The following is a 22,158-nucleotide window of genomic DNA, read 5'->3' on the forward strand; positions in this document are numbered from 1 at the left end:
TAACATGTCGATAGGAATAGATGTGTTATGCACAATGCAGTGTATGTAGGAATAATGTATTACGTGTAGGTGCACAAGCACTAACATTAGAATTGTGTTTCAAACATATGGGATCACCAGTTCTGTATTTTGATGTAAAAACATACGGTATTGATATTTTGAAGTTATATCAAAAAAAAATTTTGTTTTTTTGTTGCATAAAAGATCAGCATAATAATTGTTCCTAGCTCGAGACCAAAAAAGGTTGTTTACATGTACAGAAGTATCTTCAATATAAGAAATTTATAGGGGCCAATATAGAAAACTGTACCATGCTCTAGCATGAGGTCCTGCATATATACTAGCATCCCCGTCATTATAATAGTGAATTATCGGACAGAAGATACAACTACACCTGTTAATTCAATCAGGATACTTAGATCGCATCAAATTATATACTATGGTCCAGCTAGGACATAGTCATACAGTAAATAATAGGAAGTAATAATCGTTGACGATTTCTGTAGGTTAGGGTTATTTAGAACATCTTAATGCAACGCAACACGCGATCAATAAAGTTGCGATTTTCAGTAACGGGGATACAAAAAAATTTTTTTCTTGTATCCAGAATGTTTTGACTACGATAAAAAAAACAAATAAACATGGCAGCCTCGGCCCAATCGAACAGTTGCACCGCATTGACGGACAGGACTCAGTGCAAATAGTAGGATTGGGTAAGTGGGAGCTCACTGGTAATACTCTCTTCGGATTGGTTGGATGAGAGAGTCTAACCAATCACCATTGACTTTAGATGAAGAAACACTTCGGTATGCACCAGTTGCTACGTGACGTTGGTAACCAAACTACAGCCACAACACGCAACACGTGAAGTTCTTTCTGGCTACCAATTAGAAGCCGTGACTTTTAGTTTAAATACACGCAACGAGTCTCCTTTTGCGGGTAACCTTTCGAATCAGACACGAAGACCGCAATCGGACCTCGTCGGATGTAACATCAAGGTACGCTGGACTGTGAGCACTAGGAATCTTCGTATCACTATGGGTGTTATACACAGTTGACATTGTACGTTTATTATTTTTCTAGACCCATCGGAGTCTTAAGGAGGACAATTAGCCTCGAGTGATTGGGCGTCGAGTTGGTATTTCCACTCGTTATCGTGAACGTATCACAGATAAAGAAAAGAAACGAAGGTTTAGAGCTACGTCTAAAGTGAGGTAAATTGTTATTTTGAGCTCACATCAGAAGATCATTTATCCCACGTGTTAGGAAATTAATAGTTAATTCTTTAAAAACAGGACTTTGAGGTTATGTCATATTTTCCCCCCTTTTTTTTTCTATTTGGTCAGACAGAACGTAACATTACAGACAGCTACGTCTTTCTAGACCGTTAGAACTGTCGGGAGATCGCAGTTCAATTGAAGAATATCACCGGCCCGTCTATATAAATAATACTCGACTCCCCATTTAAAATAAGGTGAGTTAGTAGTAACTTTATGGGTAATAGACGCTTTTCTTAAAGCTGGAATCCTGTACTTCATGAAAATCGGCTTGCCGGACAATAGAGAGTGCTCGGCAAAAATTACTGTATAGCTTTTCTTGACTAACAAATGTTAAATAGACGAAATTTGCAGTATATAATAAATAGGGGGTTATTTCAGTACCATTTTCAATTAATAATCCCCTTTGGGTACAACTATATAATCTTATACATTATAATACGTTCAGACAAATAATTTTCTCGTATACTCCTTCCTTAGGGACAGCAACGTAAGAGAATAGGAGACAACTATATTTTCCGTCTTGATAAAGATGGCAGCATCAGTATAGAAGCCATCGAAACGCGTCGACGCTAACATCTGTGGAAACACAATCCCATAACCAGCACAGAATAACGAGCATAGAATTGGAAATATTATTTTCTGTATTGCTGAGTCCAATGGATGTGTAGTAGTAAAGAACATAAATAGGGGTCTTACTTTCATGTCTGTCTCCATGATGCTGGTCATCACTCTTGAATGTCTGTAATTGTGTAAAACTTTGTAACTCTGTGTATGTTTTTTATATTTTTTTTATATTGATTGTGTTTTTAACATGTGTTTTTATGAAACTGTATCATGATTAGACTTTTAAAGATTATAGAAAGATTTTCGTCATAATAAAATCCTTTTTAATAAATTGAGACAAGTCTAGAAAACCCGTTTTTTTCAGATAAATAAGTGCAAGCAAGGGAAATATCTCCTTTTTCTTATGGTTGAATGACCTCATTCTCCTTGCAAACTGCCAAGGGGTCCCTCTCTTTTTCTCTAATATTCCTCTCTAAGAATTACAGTAAATCCTGTGCCATGCCTGTTCCACATCTTTTAGCTGTATACCATGCAAAACCAGGGTCATTCCCCCGAAAATGGACATGGGAACCATTGTGGTCATCCCCATGTCAAATAGCCCTTATCCTCAACATGAGGCATTTAACCCAATCTCTCTGATAAATACACAACTTAACCCGTTGAGTGCTCCCGTCGGCCAACGGCCGTCACGAGCACTTCCTCGGCAGTGCTGCGCACGTCCGTTGGCCGACGCAGCCCCGCCCACTCTTTCAAAGGGGTTAAAATCTTTGCAAAACTCCTAAGAAAACTCCTCAGATTCACCCAAGTCACAGACACACTGGTACACCCAGACCAATGCAGCTTTATTGCTGGGCCGTGGCTCTGTATTTGACAGGCTCACATGGTGCCCGCTTATGCCAGGGAGCTCTGGGACACTTGCACCTTGCTACGTTTTGATTTTGAGAAGGCGTTCAACTCCATAAACTGGTCCTTTTTTGAGATGGAGTCCTGAACTATGTGGGGTTCAGATTGAGGTTCCGCTCTTATGTGAAGCTCCTCTGCGTTTGCCTGACGGTATGGGTAAAAGGGGTCCTGTCCGAACCCTTTCCTATCAGGAACAGAACTCACCAGAGGTGTCCACTCTGCTCACTCTTTTTCGTCTTCACCATTGAACCGCTTGCTAGGCTGGTACGCTACGACACCAAAATTTCAGGTTGGGACTGGGAAGACAGCTTTGAGGACAAACTAGCACTCTATGCAGCCGAAGTCCTGCTGTTCCTGACAAATCCCCACCTTTCGGGACCTTGATGCCCAAGGCTACTAGACCGCTATGAAGAGGAGTCAGGTCTCTGAGTAAATAAAGCCAAATCCCTCCTGGTTCCAGTCTGCGGTCACAAGCAATTGGTCTAATGGCAGGGCGCCACACCAATCCAACACCTTAGTTTTAAATATCTAGGTGTCATGATAGCCCTCGAAACTGAGCTCACATGAAGCCTTAATCTCGGCCCACTCCTTTCCAGGGTGAAAAATGACTCCACGTGGTGGGCTTCTCTGCCTACCACAATTCAGCGGAGAGCTTCTCTTTTTAAAATCATGGTCCTACTCAGATTCTTGGACACCCTTCAGAACTTGCCAATGATGATCCGTAACTCCTGGTTCATAGCCCCAACTGCAGACATCCGCTCTTTCCTGTGGGCTAATAAACCCCCACAAAGCCATGACCAAATGCAGACTCTCGATTTATGACAGAAGGATGGGAATGGCTGATATGCAATTATACTTTCGAGCAGCCATGTACTGGTGGTGAACAACTGGATGTGCAGAGGCTTGAAAGATCTGGCATAACATGTGGAAATCTCCCTACTGGGACTGGACATGGTGATAGTACTGCTTCGAGGATTCCAGACTCCCAAAGACCTCCCTGAAATTACAAGAATGGTGTTCTTAACTTGGCGTGCAAAATTGAGCTCCACAGGTTGGGCAAGTACATTGACCCACTAGATTCCTCCACCACACAACGCAAATTGAGGGGTTTGCCAAATGGTACAAGATCAGGATTTCAACTCTGGGGGATGTCAGGCATGGGAACCACCTGTGCACCTTTCAAGGCCTCAGGCGCAGTTCCACCTATCCAAGACCCAGTTGCACAAATAACTTCAACTCTGACACACCCTGACAGAATACAAAAAGGAACTAGAGGACCTCCAGAGTATAAGCCTCTAGGAGCCAAACTCCTTATGGGGAACATTGGAATGGGAGAGGTCTCTCAAATCTATCGGACATTAGCGCTTAATGCCCTCCACCCGAGGCCCCTCCTGACCGAAATGGATGGTGGGTCCCATCTGAAGACATCATTTGGCATGGCCCATTGAGAACTGGCAATTTTTTCCCGCCTCTGGCTGATACGGGTCCACTACATTCACACCTCCTGCATTACGCCTTAACACCTCTTGTCATTCGGGCCGGGCGGCAACCCCTGCTTGTCAATGTTGACTACTCTGAAGATTAATTTTATCATGTGACCTGGCAGTGCCCCTGCATTAAAGACTTTTGGACCCAGATTGGCAAAACCCTCTCCTGAGTACTAAGATAACAAATCGCTCAGGCACCTAAGATTGAACTACTGGAGAACCTGGAAAACACCGGAATTGGGTGGGAATCAAACCAGCAGCCAGCTACCTTGGCCGCATGGCGCAGAGGAGGGGACTAGATTAAACAGTAAGAGCAACCCCTAAATGCAGCATAGGGATGTCCACAGAAAAAATCCAAAATATGGGGCAAATAGTGGGAATACAATAGGCTACGCCTTACTACAGTCAATGTTTAATAATGCTTAGGTCTAAACGGTCTATAGGTAAACACTGTAAACTGCCTGAAGCTGCTGGCAATCTAAGTTGCTTACCTTGTTTGTTACGAATGTCTAAAAACTCCAATGAAAGTTGGTTATCAAACAAAAAAAAAATCCTCAAGAGCTGTGTTGCTATGGAATAACCCATAGGCAAACTTCAGATAACTTCCCGCTGATGCATCAAAGTTCACATTTTCCACATCTGGAAAGTAAACTGCTGACTCCAAGTCAGAACCACATATTGTTTGAGCCTACTTTGAGAGGGGCCCGAGATTAGTTTTTACTTGCTTGTTAAGGAAAAGCATCTGTTTTATCCTTGTTAAATAGCACACAGCGTGAATACGATCTGGATACTTTCAGGCGGACTTTTTCCATCCGACATGAAATTGCCCAAAAATATGGAGGGCTGAGAGGGAGACGACACGAGACGTATTTTAGAGACTTTTCACTTACAATAGATTTACAGGTAAATTTGGACCTCATGATGGCCCTCATAGGATATGTCGAAGACCTTCCAAAAACTATTCAAAAGCACTCATCCCAGGAGCTACTGGCCAAGAGAGTTTAGTTGGGGAGAGTTTAGTTGGGGTCGGGATGCCTTTCGACTGTTGATATCTGGCACAATGATTTTTTCTACTGTATTGATAACTACGAGTTATACTCTCAATTGCAGCCCCATTGCGCGCGACCCTGGGACGTTTAGCAACACCTGCATAACTTTATAGCCAACGCATCAGAATATTGCTTGTGTGTAAGCCTTCTGCAATGTTTTAATTGCACGTGTGTGTAACACAACTATATATGCACAATTTAATTAATTAAGATATTGAGACGTGGTTGGGTACTAACCGAATGGCCTTTCTGTACAGCAAGCTTAGTTACATGTAAGGTAATTCATATTAAATTCTTTCTTTTTTCATTTGTTCAATAGATGTACAACTATAGTCTTAATCGAAATGAAATAGCACACTGATTGTTCCTTCCCTCTAAGATGACAAACTAAGGGCCAGGACTACCCTCAGTAGCTGCACATTGATGGGGTTAGGTGTTTTCCATAGACCAAGAACCTTTGACTAATACATGGTCCATGCATTCTAGAGTCTAGCCAAAGCGACATTGCCTGAACTGGTAATTATTTCCTTAATAGCTTTACTTGAGCAAAGCATTCTTCGGTCTTCTTTTAAATCAGATTAGACCTGATATTAAAGATACCTCTTTGATAGCTATGGTACTGATTTGTTATGCATTACTGAAAGTGTCTCAGATGATGCACTGAACTGTACATGCTTTAAGATGCAGTCTCAGAGAACTGGAAATGGTTTTGGGATCAAAGAACACTCATCCTTAACTACTATTATCAAACAATCATCATCAGTCACTCAAAGTCACCAAACAGTCCATGTTTTCTCCTCCTTTATCATAACTGTAATGTGGTCTTATCCAGTCTATAGTTTCTCGCTGAAGTGAGGTTATATTAATTTGTAAAAGATATAGCTACACTTTTAGTGCATCTGAATTTCCAATTATAATTTACTGTTGGGGGGTGCACGGAACTCTGTAGACGGCTTGGCGACATACAATGAAAAACTGCTTTGTATTAAACTCACAAGTGGCTGAACAAGTTTTTGAAATAGTTTTCTCCACAATTACCCAATTAATATCCAAAAGCCTATACTTTTTGTCTAGACCGATCACTTCGGGGATGCCTTTTACTATCTAGGCCCTGAAGGGTAGTCAGTTGTGAGGCCACATGATTTTCAGTACAGGGCAAAAATTGAGGCAGTTTAATCAGAAACAGTCATTGCCTTTACAAGAGGAGTCATTTAGTTTGGTCACTGCCATGTTGTGAAGCTCTGATAGCATTTTGCCTATTTTTAATATAGCTCCGACCAAGGTCTATAAGTACCATGGCCTCGAGGAATCCATGCTTTCTGAATGAACTTGCCAAACTCAAGAAATAGGTCGTCAGGCAGAAAGAAAATGAAGGCTCAATGCCATAAAAGGGAAACAACTTTAACATCTTACATGCAGTGGTTCCCAAACTGTGTGCCGTGGCTCCCTGGGGAGCTGTCAAACCTAGCCAGGGTAGCAAGCACTTTAATGAATTCAATGTTCAAGGTTCTGCTGGCTTCAGTTAAAGTAATTAGACTTAAATGCATGTTGTTGATGATTCGTAAGTGACAAGCCAAAAGCTGTAAACGTAGTGCTTAATTGATGGCATGTCGAGGGAAATGACCTCCATATTTCACTGGATCCCCACGTTCCAACACTCCTAAAGTAAGCAGAAGATGCCGGATTTATTTTGTTAGACTTGTTAATAGTTTCGTTTTTTTTTCAAAATGCATTTTACACCAGTGCAAGTTTTCAGAAAAGTACAGTTGTCCTGTTTATTAAACACATTAAGAAATATTAAGTATTGACACTTGTACTTCAACCATAGGTACTTCTAGTGCACACTTTTTTCAGTACACACACATTTCCAGACAGGCCTGCTCCCTCCCTGAGCTCAGGGAAGTAAAACACCATATACGACATAATACCAATATTTGGAAGCAAGATAGAGGGACATTAAAACAAAAAAAAAATCAAGGGAATTTATTTGGCTTGCATTGATTTGGACGCAATTTTAGGGAGGAGATAGCAAAAATAAAGCTGTATGTGGTTTAAAAAAACTTGTGAGTCATCCTGCTGAGAGAGGTGTGCTGGCACGTATGACATGGTTAGAACTGGAAGGGCATGCAAATATTCGTCAAGAGAAGAAACACTTTAGCAATGGGGCCTACATGCATAAGGGTGCTATCTAGCACATTAAGTGGGATAAAAAATGTTTGCGATGGTACAGTAAAAAAGGCATGGGCAAAGAAGTGTAACTAGGAATATTACCTATTATAGGCGCCGCCTTAGTAGTACGAAACACCCTGCATATATGATTATAATACTTCATCAGCTTCATCCAAAATATTTTCAGGGAGAAAAATGCAAGTACTCCTGAGGCCTGGCTTACATCCCCCCCACCCAAGAGTGGGGAGCCACGGGCAAGGGGTCATGGAGCCGCGGGTCGAAAAAGTTTGTGAACCACTGTCTTACATGCCTCCTTCCTCTTAATAATACTCTAACACCAAAACCAGAGTGTCCTTTCGAAGGTCCACACACCCACCATTTGATCACCTTTTTACCTCTTTATCCAGGGAGGCCTCAAGGTGCAACGATCGGTCAGACATCAGGAAATGCCTCGTGGTCTCTGCCATTGGCTGGGGGCCAGGCTTCTCTGGAGCATACTGTACCTTCCTTATTACAAGTCGCACAGAGTTCCTAAACAGGGAAAAAGCACAGTAGCTTTTCAATCACTGACTCAAATCACCTCAAAGGAAAAACATTACAGCTATGATCCATCAACTCACAGTACAAACCTTACAAAAAGCTTCTCTTTCAGTTGAACAGCCATTTCATTTAGCTCCACAAGAGAGAAAATTGTCACCTACTTGTAACAGTGAATGTGTTGCAACTGTTAAAGTTGATAATGAGTGAAAATAATGAGCCCTTTACAATGTGTTACCTTCGGAGTAATATATATATATATATATATATATATACACACACACACACACACACACACAAACACACTGCATCAAACACAATACTTACCTCAAGTTGACTCAGGTTGTTTATGGTATGTGGCACAGTGTACAAGACCGAGAGGTCCACATCCTAGGCTGCAGTCTGGGTCAGGCAGAGAGCCTGGAACCAGAAGGAAAGCAGGGGGCAGGACTGAACACAAGGGATGCAGAGTAATATAACAGAGCAGGTGCGGGGTAGAAGTGGAGCACTCTGATACAAGAATCAGTGAGGGGAAAGAGTAGCACCAGCACAGTAAAGAAGAGGAAGAGGAGGAGGAAAGAAGAGGAGCAGGCTACCAAGAGAGGCATGTCCAGGAGAAAAGAACGGGTGGCTTTCAAAGGGGAGCAAATTGGAAAGTGAATAATGCCAGCAAAGGGAAAACGGAAAAAGTAAACTGATGCGAGAAAAAGAAAGCTAAAAAGGTGTTAAGATGGGAAGTGTGCCAACACCATACAACTTTACGTTGTAGATGGCAAAAAAATGTATACTTAGAACAGGATATTTACTTCAATTAGCTCATTTTAATTCATCCTGTAATGTTAGGAAGCAAACATGTCATCAATGTACCTGTTAATCACAAATTATCACACATTATTTAATATATTATACACTTAAACAAAAAGAGTTCTCTAGGGCATATACCTTCTATGTATATATGAACCAATACATTTATTGGCTGGTAATGGCTCCCAGGCTTAGGAGATGCATGCTAGACCACCAACATTTTTAGTAATATTAGAGATAACCTTTTTGCTAGACTTCTATATAACATGATAGGCCGATTCAATCCCCAACACTGATTGTGGTACGTACGGAGAATTGCACAAGACTCAATAAAAGATGGATTTACTTCTGTCACTGGGATCTCAGCTAGATTCACTGAGTAGCTAGCACTAAACTAGGCCTGGGCAAAAATTTCGTTCCGTTCGCGGAAATTGCGATAATTTGACATTTTTGCGTTCCGCGGAGAGCGCGAAAATGTCAAAAATTCCGGTTTCCGCAGCTTGGCGATAATTTGTTTCTTGCTCGCGCTGTAAAATAATACATTCTCGCGCGCGCGCGATCGCCTTACCTGAATCCCTGCGTTCGCCGACAAGTTTTCTTGATCCGGTCGCGTTCTCCATGAGATGTTGTATTGTTTTTAGCCATTTGCGCGGTCTCGCGACAGTTCGCGCCCGCAGTGACGTCATGCGTCGCGCGATCACGTCTTTCTTCTCGCGATCATGCACCGCGAGAACAACTCAAAACAAGATGGCCGCGCCCGCAAGCAACCACATGGGTAAGTTGGCGACCCGCAACCATGCAGAAAATCTCGCGAACATGCCGGAAAAAAACTTCCGCATCTTCGCGATATTTCTGCTTGTTTGCGATAATTTTAAATATTCTCGCGATAATTTGCGAAGGTTAATTCCGCAAATTCCGCCCACCCCTACACTAAACATCTAGCAGGAGAAAGAAAAATGAATATTCTTCTGAAGGTTTTTAAAGACCTACTGACAAATGTAATCCACAAAGGAGTCCGTATTCATGCACAGATACAGACTAGTGTGAAAGGCCTGGCACGTGGCAGATTTATTTTTAAAGCTCTGCAACAGGGATATTAATAAGGTGTGCATATATTTAGCCTTGCATCTTTAATGGGGAGCCAAAGACCCGAAGGGGAGCGGGGAGGGGATGTCCAGTAAAGAGCCAAAGAACTTGATAAAAAAAACAAAAGGCACATTGAGGAGACTTCTATTGGAATATGTTCAGATTCAAAGTGCAGAAAACTGAATGGATTTGTCTCCCCCACTGAACATTCTAGCCTAATTAGCATCAACTGTTCAGAAGGGGCAAGAGAAACATTTTTGACAGCAAATAAGAAATGAGGGACCCCTCATTTTAGTTTAGATATTTCTAATCCCACTGTTACAAAACAGATCAGATTGAAACTGGAAACAATACAGCTGAGATTGTGAAATGAAAAAAAGTTAAGAAAAAAATGTCTCTTTTCAAGAGCATTAGCTCTTGATCGGCGGTATCCTTGAAAGATTACTTCCTTGGAATAATAGCTAGGAGCCAGGATGAATTTCAAAACTTATGATTTTTACTTTGAACTTTATATAATCATGCTCGTTCGTGTAGACCTCAGGGAAATGTTTTGCCTGGGGACTGTGAGGGTATGGGCAAGTCACTGCTATGCAGGAGATGTTTAGACCCGGACACCAACAAATTCAGAGATAAAACTTAGGACAAATTGTACTGTAACATTAATTTAGGCGACCATAGTGCCCACAAAAGGCCCTACACAGTCAGTTCTGAAAAGTTGTGAAGCTCTTTTTTGGATTCCTTCGGCAAAGAAAGGTAAGTCACTTGTAATCCTTCTTTGACATCCTAGGATTCTTCTTGAGTAAGAAGTCGTAAACAGTCCCAACTGATAGCAGGATCTGGAATAAATACAAACACACACAAAGTTGTCTTCCCGGTCTTAGGAGTACCATGAGGAGAAACAGGGGGGGGGGGGGGGGTTGAGGTGGGGGCCATTGTAGAAGACTCTTATTTTTACCATTTGGATAGTTGGAATCTTATCAGACCTCAGCAGAATTAGGGGAAGGAATACAGAAAAACGTCCAGACCAGTTCATCAAAAGAGTACTCTTCAATGATCCAGGCACATGGATGCGAGGCCATAGTGTTTTATGAACATAGCTGTGACAAACATGTCTATTTGTGGGAAACTCAGTTTCATAAAACTGACCCATTGGTCTTTCTTCATAGAGACTGCTTAGAGTGCCATCTTGATTTTCTGCATGCGATAGTGCCTCATCTCCAATCGTACTTGTTAAAGCCTTTGCTTTCCTAGACGTGCTCCCAATTCCAGTAGAGACATGTGTGACAGTGATTTGAGTCAGATTTTGATGAAAAGGAATCCCATGCAAAAAGGGCACTATTACACCACCATTGATGAGGGTGTATCACATTGTGAGGAAGTTGACATTTGTTCACCTAGTGGTTGCGATCTTGTTCCGCTGATGCATGAGGCATTGTTGCAGATGTCAAATTCGAAGCCTTGCATTTGAGGTGAAAATGCACAAAGCTACTGGACCCAAAAGAGTGAAGACTTGTCTATCAGTTGAATTCTGAATCATAATGAGGACACAATTTCCTCTGATGGAAACAATTTTCCAAACGTCATGTCCAGTGTGACTCCCAGACACTTTAATCCTTAAACTGGCAAGCATGTTGACTTGTGAAATTGACAAGGCAAAGCCATTTACAAATCTTGTGTCACTTTCTGAGGACTGTCATTTTTGATCAACCAACCATCTTAGTATGGACTTCTTCCTCGAATGAGTCACCACCAATACCATGCATTTGGAAGGTGTTCTAGGGGTGGATGTTATCTCTGCTGATAATTTAATTGCCCTATCAAAACCACCAAGAACGTCCTCTCTCACTATTGGAATGTGGAACTATACATGCTGCAAGCCCACTGCACACTTAGTCCCCTACTGTAGGCAGAAAAATCAGATATACAGTCAACGTCCAATAGCTATCGCTCTCCATCTGACTGTTGGCTATTGGGATATTTCAAACACAAGCCAGGAAAAAATAAGTTAAACTCCAGAGCATTTCCCAGTTTAAGGCTGCTGCTAGCTCTTTACAAAGCAGTGCTCAATTTTTGGCTTTGCACAGCTGTTGTCTATGTGGCTAGATGTCCCTTCATTTCTCACATGTTTTCACATGGAGATTACAGAACCAAGTTTAGGTTAATGATGCAAGGGTGTTTTCCGTATAAATCTTTATTTTTTTTTTCTTCATTGGGAAAACATAAAAACTGCAGCCTATTTAAGGCCAAGTTGTCTGAATTTTATATTTGCTCAATCAAAAATGCAGGATATATACCATATACATTTATGATTATAATTATAGTGTTTTGAGATTTCGTGATCCTACATATGGGTAGGGCTATTTTAATATTTAGGACTAGTAATGAAGATATTCCCATGCAGAATTAGTAGTTACTGCCACAAGGTGGAAGCTGAATGGCAGACCGCAGCAGTACAGCATCTGACAATAAAAGGTGAAACAAACAATTTGTTGCCCTCTTACATGCACAAGAACACTGGTGAATAAGAAAGTAAAGAAATGGTGAAGGGGGAAATTGATGGCAGTGTTGGTTTATAATGATAAATCTGGAAAAAGAGACACAAATCAAGCTGATGGAAAACAGTGCCAGGAGTGGATTCCAGAATAACAAAAGCATAGTCTAAGGTGCACAGATCAGAGAGCTCTAAAGAATACCTGGAGATCGCAGTAATTAACTTGTAATAGTTTCCAACCAGGAAAGCTACTGCCATGCTACTGGTGCTGGAGAGCTAAAGTGAGGTGTGGAACAGACAGAGCAGCAAATCTCATGGTCCTAGGGTTCTCCTCTATTGCAGCAGGAAAAGATCTACCCAAGACGATAAAGGACATTTTGCACATAACACCCAACCCTTTCTAGTCACTCAAAACTCATACTTGTGAAAGAACATACTCTAGATCACACCCAGAGTTCCCGATTATCTAGACGGTAGTACTTTTCTGGTTGTACTCAAAACTACAGGGGGAAGCTACAAAAAAAGTGATTTTGAAACAAGGTCTAAAATAACAGTATTCTGTTCTTTCATTGAATAAGCGCTGAAACCCAATCTAGGATGAAGGGGTTTGGAATCCATATGGAGCACTACAGCTTATTAGTGCAATAGAGGTAAACTAAAGAGTGGCCAATGCTGATAAAGCCTACGTTTTCCTATTCCTCTAAAGGGCCAAGCCATTTCCTGAAAGCATATCAAGTAACTCCTAAACAGGTCCAGCGTGCATTCTTTAACGGTTGTAGTAAATTGCTGCTTCTCTAGTGCACAATAGCTTGAATCTGTTTCAAATGCACTAACAACTGACAAGGAATTTGGAGTTAGAAGCGATTGATATGGATCACAGGTCTCCAAAGAGCAGCTCAGAAAACACTGGTAGCTCGCCAATATCCTTGAGGTAGCTCTACAAAGTGAAGCTCAGCCCAGTACATCATTCAGAGGGCTTATGCACATTAATGAAGAAAGCACTACTCCTCTCAAAACTCTTAAAGAGTGGATGTCAGACAAGCCGTATAGAAAGAGCATCATGCTAAGACACAAAGACAAACTGTGTTGGCCAGCGGGACGAGCAATGTGACCACATGTATCTACAAGAGAATTAAACATGTTGTAGGCTCCCCTCTATCAGTCACACTACGTGTGTAGTCAATTGTCCAGGAAAAAAAGAGTGCGAGCAGTAGTAAAAGCTGGAGCCATTGCAGAGTCACTTTAGAGTTAGTTGGAAGAGGCAGAGAGAAAGCATATGGGGTGGGTGCATGATTAGGCAGGAGCTTAGAAGAGCAGGGACTGGATCCAGAGTTAAGATCCTCTTCCGAGCCTCACTGACATGCAAGTGTGCACATATACGTGTTTTTGGCATTATGTTTCTCCCTGATAAAGTGTTGTTCACTGAAAGCTATGCCTGATATCAAGGACTTACAAAAGTATATGTTGGTTCTCACTATACCAAGGTCAACTCTGGCATAATTGTGTCCATTCCTGGCACATTAGTCGCTCGGTCATAATTATTGTCATCATTGACATATTTCAGTCTCCAGTGCTACAGCTGTGTGTACTGGCAGAAATCACTAACATTTTCTGAGCATGATTTACAGAAATGTGGCCACCCCTGACATAATGTTGGCTGCTTCTGGCATAATAATGGCCATGGCTGACGTTTTGTGAGCATCCTGCAGCTTTAGTGTCCAATTTTGGCACAGTAGAGTGACTGATATAATTGTGAGCATATTATAGTTATCTGTGGTATTATTGTTAGCACCTATGGCATGTGAATGTAAAAACTGGACATTTGAAGCAGATTCTGTACATGTAAAGCATGTGTGTATTAATGACAATTTCAAGCTGATATTTGCTAACAAGATAGGCTGTCCACCAGAAAGAGCATTACGAAAGTAACTTGTTCTTCTGATTGATATTTCTAACTGCAGATTCCTCAACTGTAGAGCAAATAGAAAGGATGTGCCTCTCCCAGTGGTGGGTCTCTGGAATGATTCAGGCCAAAATGTCTTGTGAGACCGAAAAGCCAAAATACCCTACCCTTTTGATCTGGCTGTCAGGGCACTAACACTTTATGAACATGTGCACTGGTGACCACGTAGCAGCCTAACAAATATCTTGGACAATCACTCTGCATGCTAGCATGGTGGGAGCAGCCTTGGCCCTGGTTGAAGTGATCCCTCAATCCTTCAGGAGGCTGTTTCTTGGCCAATGCATAACAGATCTTATTGCAGAGGTCTAGCCACCTGGATAAGGACATGTACTGCTCTGTCTTGACTTTGCTTGCCCCAGAGAATTCCCACAAAGAGCTGAACATCCACCTGATTTTTTTTTGTACAATTGATGTAAAGGAGAGTGCTCTCCTCATCCTTTGAGATTTAATGTAGGGCAAAGAACATTAGAAGAGTGACGGACTGTCTAACATGACATTCACAATTTTCAATAGGATGGTCGCTCCAGCTCTAAGCACAAATTGGTCCAGAAAGGTGGTGTTGTAGAGTGACTGGACTGACAAAGCTTGAAGCTCACTCATGCAACAAACTAAGTTGATTGTGATGAGAAAGACCATCCTCAGTGTCAGGAGACAGTGGACAGCTGTGCAATGATTTAAAAGGAGAACACATAAGTAAACGAAGGACTAAATTATGGTCCCACTGTAGCATCATGAAGGACTTATGAGGAAACATGTCCAAATCTTTGCGAAAACGTATCACAACAGGTGATTTAAACAAGGAAGGTTGGTCCAGTAAACACAAAAATGCAGACAGATAACCACTAATAATGCACAAGTCCTTGCAAGGCCAAAGACGCAAACAGTAGCACATCTGACAGTTTTGCCTGCAGCTGTGTTCTGGGTACAACACCAAGCTACAAACTTGTCCCAGCATCTGCTGTAAAAAGAAGTTGTAGAGGGACGTCTGGCTGCTAGGATGACATCCACTACTTCAGGAGGTAGATCAAGTGCAGTCAACTGCCCTGGTAAATCTCCACACATGGAGGTTCAAATTGTGCTAGCCTGGGTGCAGCATCCTGTTCTGCAGTTGAAACAAAGGCCTTCTGACGTGCCAGCCTGACTGGAGGACAGGTGCTCAGGCCCAGACGTTTCATTGCCACACTCTTCTGGTCAAATCCAGAGCACTTAGGGTGACTGGCCTGGTCGTCCTGATCTTCTTCAGGACTCAGGCGGGAGAGGTAGCGGCAGCTAGTTATACAGGAATCCATGCTTCACTCGAGGCGGAATGTATCTCAGAGAGAGGGCATGCTTGGGAGTTCCAATAGTACTGACACTGTGTACAAAGCAGTGGTGAAGAGAACATGCCAATACTCCCATTAATGATCTGCTAAGCATCGCTGGCTTAGTTTGTCTCCCCTGGTGTTTAAAGATCCTGCCAAGTGATTCACGACTAGAGAAATGCCCCAATGAATCAATTAATGAAGGCCTCCTAGCACAGGGTGGTAGTGTTTTTAGTGAGGACATGAACCAGCCTCCCCTTGATGTCAGGACGACTTTTAATGGCAAACAAATGGCCTATATCCGCAAATTTGATGTTGAGATGGATCTCGCCAGACTTCCATGATCTCCACCTCTCCCATATGACCTCCCCATCCCATTAGTGGTGATTCAGTCTCCACCATCAGCTATGGATGGGGTAGGGTGAGGGGTCTGGTGGTGGTCCAACTGCGGTCGAGAAGACACCACTGCAGATCTTTTGAAGTCTCCTCTCCAACCTAGATGACATCTGACAGCTTCCAATGGTTTAGGATCCACTGAGACTTCAGATCCCATTGCAGAGCCCGCATAGGCCACCTGGCATGTTTAACCAGCAGGATGCAGGATGCTAATAATCCAAGAAGCCTCAAACCCACCCTCACAGAAACCCAGGAAGGTCCGAAACTGCACCGTATCCAGAATGACTAACAATAGTCTCTGCAAAGTAGTCTGGTGTGACATTGGCACATTTATCATGACCCCCTCTAGCAGTGTCAGAAGGTTTGCCGGTGTCTGAAGGTGGTCCACGACTAACTAAGCAGGGGAAGACTGGTACTCCCAACCATCAAAGATACCTGCAACCACTGCCACCAACCTTGCAAACACCAGAGGGGCAATTGTGAAGTCAAACAAGAGCACAGCAAACTGAAAAAGCTTCTGGCCCATCTTGGAACGCAGATATCGCCTGTGGACTTGCAGGACGGGAATATGGAAAAGGGCGCCCTTCAAGGCCAACGCCAAAACCCAATCTTCTGGATCCAGCGTAGAAAACTGGTCCACTGTTAAATTTGTTTCCCTGAGGAAGAAATTGTCATTAAAGGCATCCATTCTTTTTTGGCATAAGTAAATAATAGGAGTAACTCTGGGATCTAATCTCTGAGGACGGGACACTCTCTTTGGCTCCTTTCCCCAAAAGAACCTGAACTTCCTACAGCAAAATGGACAATTGTCCTCCAAAAGCCACTCTGATGCGGGTGGAAAATACGACCGGAGGAAAAAAATGAAAGCCTTGTTGGACTATCTGCATCACCCACCTGCCGGGTGTTATGGATTGTTATCTGTAAAGAATATCACTAATCCGGCCTCCCACAGGATAGTCATGTGCGCTAAGGGCAAACTAAAGCAGCTAGGAGGCTGCTGCCTGAGGGGCTGGAGGCTGACAGGTCTGCTGTCCCTGCAGTCCTGGATACGGTCTGCTGGAACTCCTACACTAACCCCAAAAGTCCTGGGGTTCCTGTTGTTGGGGTGATGAGCCTTAACGGTCTGAAGACAAAACCTCTAGTGAGGCCTCAAATGGGGCAACGTTGTATGTATGTGTGTGGGGGTGGGGGGGGGGGAATACTGCCTTGCAGATGTGGGAATACAAAGACAGGGTGCAGTAGCTGTACTTTTTTGAAGAGCTCATGGGAGCAGTCAGCCTGCTCATCAAAGTGGTCAGACCAGTAAAAAGGTTTATCCATGAATGATGCCTGGATGTCACCCAAGAAGCCTGTGGACAATATCCACGTGTGGCACCCGAGAACCATGCCAACCATGCTAGACTCTGCCTTAACAGTCAGCCATGTCCAGGTCTGACAGGATAATATGCTTGGCATATGCTGTCCATCATTAATGGTCTGTGCCAACTGATGCGAAAAGTGTGTCAAGGAAAGTGTCCAGCCCACTGCTCTCTTGTAAGTCCATACAGAAATTATCATTACATTGTGGGGAGAATTCACACCCACTATCACGAAAAGTTGGTTGGCTCTAGTCAGAGTTCTATCCAAACAGATGGGGGCAGCTCCTAGGCAAAGGCATTGTCATATCAGAGTATGTTGGCTGGGCACATTGGAACTGTGCCAGATGTGGCTTCGGCTGAGGTAGAGATTGACTCAGTTTGCAGAAGGATGGAACAATGAGATCAATGTCCTCCTCTAGTGTTGACGTCTTCAGTGCCAGCTCTGAAGCTGCAGAAATCAGAATGGATCTGTGTGTGTGTGTGTGTGTGTGTGTGTGTGTGTGTGCGTGTGCGTGTGTGTGTGTGTGTGTGGAAGGGGGGTGGATGCTTAAGTAACTTCCTACTGTGCTCAGCAACATACAGCTGGTCATCGTGTACCTGGATCACCTTTGGGTGTACTAGGCACACTTGCCTCCTCGCACAACCTGGAATCGTGACCCGACCCCAAACACCTGAGAGACACCTCATGGTGATCAGTCGCAGACATCTGTTTGCAACAGCCCTATAAGGCTTATACCCTGTGGTTTTAGGTGGGGACATGTTCCCTTGCACACGGAACAGAAATCTTGGAGAGAAAAAAGGTTTGTCAACTGTGAAAATAGGATTTAACTCTGGACCTGCATTCAAAGGTGTAGAAAGAAAGGAACTGACATCAGCTAGATTGGGTGGCGCTTATTTGCGGCTTCAGCTTTCACTTTGGGTGCGTAGCGTAGTCAACGCAGAGCCACACAATGTCACCTACTGGTGTGCAGGGGCTATCCTGAAATGTCTTCCAGATCCCGGCTGGTGCCTGGGGATATTCTAAAGGTGAGAAATCCACAGTTAGAAGTATGCATCTAAAAGTTCTTATAACAATTAGCTTTACCCAATCCTGCCTGTCAGTATACACAACTATTTAATGATCTGGAGGGATTGAAAGGGAGAGGGGGAAATCAGGAGGACATAGTAAGGGAACTGGCAAGCACGTACACCTACACAGCGCCGAGATGTCCACTCTTGAACAGAGCATTCAATATATAGACACTTTTCCATTCCAATGGAAATGGAAGTATGAGCACTAGATCACAAATTAATTTTCTGTCTTAATCTTCAGGCATCATTGATGCATATTTCACAAACTCATCTAAAGAGTAAATCTTAATGTGCTGCTACAATGTGAGAAAGGGAAACGTTATACTTAGCTGAAGACATTTTTCCCCACCCAACTGGGCTTCTGTCCTGAAGGATGACAGGACCGTTGGAAAATATATGGACTGATAAAGGGCTTACTTTGTTAATTTTGCTGACAAGAACGTTTAATGAGAAAGGTAAATAAGACTCCTACCCAGAAGTGCCCTTTTCGCTATCCATTAATAGGCTGTATTGCACAATGCAATCATCACTAACAGTCATGGATCTTGCCCAAAAGACTATGCCCACAGATACCCAGTTCTTTTGATTTAATAATTGACTTCATTTTAGCAAGACTGTGAAAGGAGTTCACCACTGCGGAAGATGGATTTGTGAAGACAGTATGGGCATAGGACTAATTTAATTTGCATTAAAAATCTGACACAATTTTAAGCAAGAAGAAAGCAAGTGTCCATCTTCGAGACAACCGCATTACTGCGAAAAATATTGTATGGCTGAGCAACACAACACTTGCAGCTAACAGATCCTACCAGTTGAAAAGCCCCTAGCAGGGGGCAACTATACCAGAAAACGTGCTTAGTTTCATTTCCCGATAGATTCGAAAGAAGAATTCATTTTATAGACAACAAATGTTAGCTTACATGATCGACAAAAAGCAGCCCAAGGTAGAAACAACAGTACTATAACAAATAATAATCTCAAGCCGAAGTAGGCCAAATGCAGAAGCAATGCATAATACCTTCTCTTCTGAATACATCCTAGGAAGAATAGATCTTAAGGCATTAAATGTATAATCAGATTTGCTTAAAGGTGTAGTACGACATGGTAGACTGATTGCGCTTATTTCAGAATCCTTCAGTCTGGTGTGACAACTATGTGTGGGTAATCAAGAGTTCAGCATTCAAATTATATGCTTGCAGACTGTGGTGAAGGATTTTGCCTTTGACTCTGTTAAGTGCATGTGGTCTTGGAAAGACAGAAAAGATGCAGAATCCAACATTGGGAAGGCCATTATGAAGATATCTGAATCAACTTTGTCTTCAACTACTTTGTTATAACGCCTACTAGAATAAGCAATTAAGCAGAGATTGCTTAAAAACATTTCTGACCACTGCTTAAATGGTTATTTACCAATTATCCCTTCATCATGGAACCTGGAAGTAAAGTCTTGATATATTTTACTGTCTGCATTTTTTAACTAGTTTATTTGAGTACCAGGTATATTTGCAAAACGACATCTAACACTGTTGATTACCCATTTGGAAGTTTCCTGCAACTCTGCTCTAGGTATCTGTATTCTGACCCCTGGTAAATGTAAACTTTGTATCAAGAGCCTACGAATAATCAACCAATATCACATGGTTTGAACTTCCTACAATTGGGTTCTCAATATTGTAACCCATAGCTTATTCACATAATGAACTGTATCTGTGTTGTCTGACTCAAAAACAATCGACTTGGATTCAAATGACAGAAAAAAATGAAAGCTTGATGCCCCAAAAGCAATGACAATTGTGTGGTAGGTAGATTCATTATGGGATCGTATCTCTTGTATCTGAAGATGAGCCATTTTAAATGTCAAATCCTACCAAGGAGGCATGTGACTACTGTATGGGGGAGGGGCAATTGGTGAAAAGGAAACCCTTTATCCACATACTCTTTGAAGCACCATCATGAAAGACAATGAAGGGGAAAGAGAGGTAGCCACATCTTGTCTTTACTGTTTCCTGAAGTATTTTCTCCACTCTTGAAGGATAAGAGACATTTCACAAAAACTGGTTTCAAAAGAGAAAAATATACATTTTTTGAGACAGGAACAAATAGTTATGAGAAGGATCAACGCTTCAGTATCACACATCTGCTGTGCCTCCCAAGTAATGGATTTTCTTGCTGAAACTGAGGTGGTCTTGCAGACTTGATGGTCAATACGATTGGGTAAAATGTCGTTAAAAACACACAGAGCTTTATGGTTATGAGGCAGTCATCCATATATGGACATTTTTTTTCCCCTAGAGCTGCAGCCTTTGATGCTCAACAATTGACATAGGTGGCATAGGCAGTATTTCAGATCAAAAATGGTTCTTTCACAGCAAAATAAATGCTATTTAGAATCATTTATTGAGCTTGGAATGGGAAAAATGTGCTCTCTGATCATCTGTTAGTATTTGTATTGCCTTGATGTAGTGGAGAAGAACCAGTGAAGGGCTTGCATCCAGAACTTTTATTTCCTAGTCCACATTCATTAAGCTGAGGATGGGCTGAAAGTCCACTTAGGGTCTTCCTTTCACACAAGAAATTAGTTTCCTTGAAATTTTAACTTGGTGAACAGGCTCCACAGCTTTTTTTTTTCCTCATCCCAGACTGCCTAGATGGGATTGCCAGGATATTTCCCGTTTGTGCGGGCCCACATGGCAAAACTACACCCAACTCGGGCATGGCCAGGCAAGATGGCCGTGTGGAAGTGATCCACTTCGGCTCTGCTGCCAAAGTGCCGTGCCAGTAAGATCTAGAGATCTAATAAGCAACACGAGCAGTGATTCGGAGAGCCCACATCGCCAGGAAAATAGCGGTGTCGCGAACAAACCCCGCATCAGCCGGAAAACTGCCGGTTCAGGGCCTGAGTGAGTGACCGCTGCCGAGACAACATGGCAACCGCGACTCAATCACCCGCAAAAATCTAATCGAGAAAGGCAAGAAGAGTGCCCTTTAGTCAAGATCCAAGGGTACATCCTCTCGGCCGCAACAGACGACTAACCATCAGCAGAGCGTCGAAACAGGTACCAAGCAGAAGTGTGATGAGTGAGGCGCTGGCTGACGGAGGGAGGCAGAGAGGCACGGAGGCTCAACAGTGGAGGGGGAGTGGCAGAGAAAGGGGCCCTGTGCTGTTCTTGCGCTGTGGAGTCCAGAGAGGTGGGATTGCAGCGAGGCCGATAGGCGTCGATGCCTGACCCTAATATGGCGGCCACAGCATCACGGAACTAGGCGGCATTGCATACAGCGCGAGGCCCAGCGACAAGGGGGATACTGCAACTTAAGTCGCAAAGCGGGGACAGAAGCCAGGACATAAGCGACTTACAAGGAACCAGATGTTTAAGCTCATCAGCAGACCCGCCTGACCTTAAAATGGCGGCCGCAAGAAAAAGATTATATTAAAGTCCTTACTACAGAGAGACCTGGTATCATGCAGTGCGGAAGACACCCACTGGAGCGGTAAGAAGCCTGCAACCCTGAGAGTGGATGCTCAGACACCGGAAGAGCCGGGGGAAGCAGAAGCGCAACCCTGTACGCAGTTAAACAACAAAATATAGTCCCCAAAGAGAGTAGCAACACAGGCCCTGGCGTAATAGCCAGATGATAGCAGGCGTCCACTGCTATAATACAACAGGTCACACAAGGGTTGTTCAAAGGAGAGGAACAGAC

General features: G+C 42.9%; 1 protein-coding gene across 1 annotated transcript in view; it reads right to left on the reverse strand.

Annotated features, from left to right (window-relative positions):
* The window catches only part of ARRB2 (arrestin beta 2), a 347,548-nt gene that overhangs the window by 81,057 nt on the left and 244,333 nt on the right, over nt 1-22,158 (reverse strand). The window contains exon 8 of the mRNA XM_085638335.1: nt 7,848-7,983. Coding sequence (XP_085494461.1) covers nt 7,848-7,983 — 136 coding nt within the window. The remainder of the gene's footprint in view (nt 1-7,847; nt 7,984-22,158) is intronic.

The sequence above is a fragment of the Triturus cristatus genome, chromosome 12 (genome assembly GCF_964204655.1).
Source record: "Triturus cristatus chromosome 12, aTriCri1.1, whole genome shotgun sequence".
Lineage (NCBI taxonomy): Eukaryota > Metazoa > Chordata > Amphibia > Caudata > Salamandridae > Triturus > Triturus cristatus.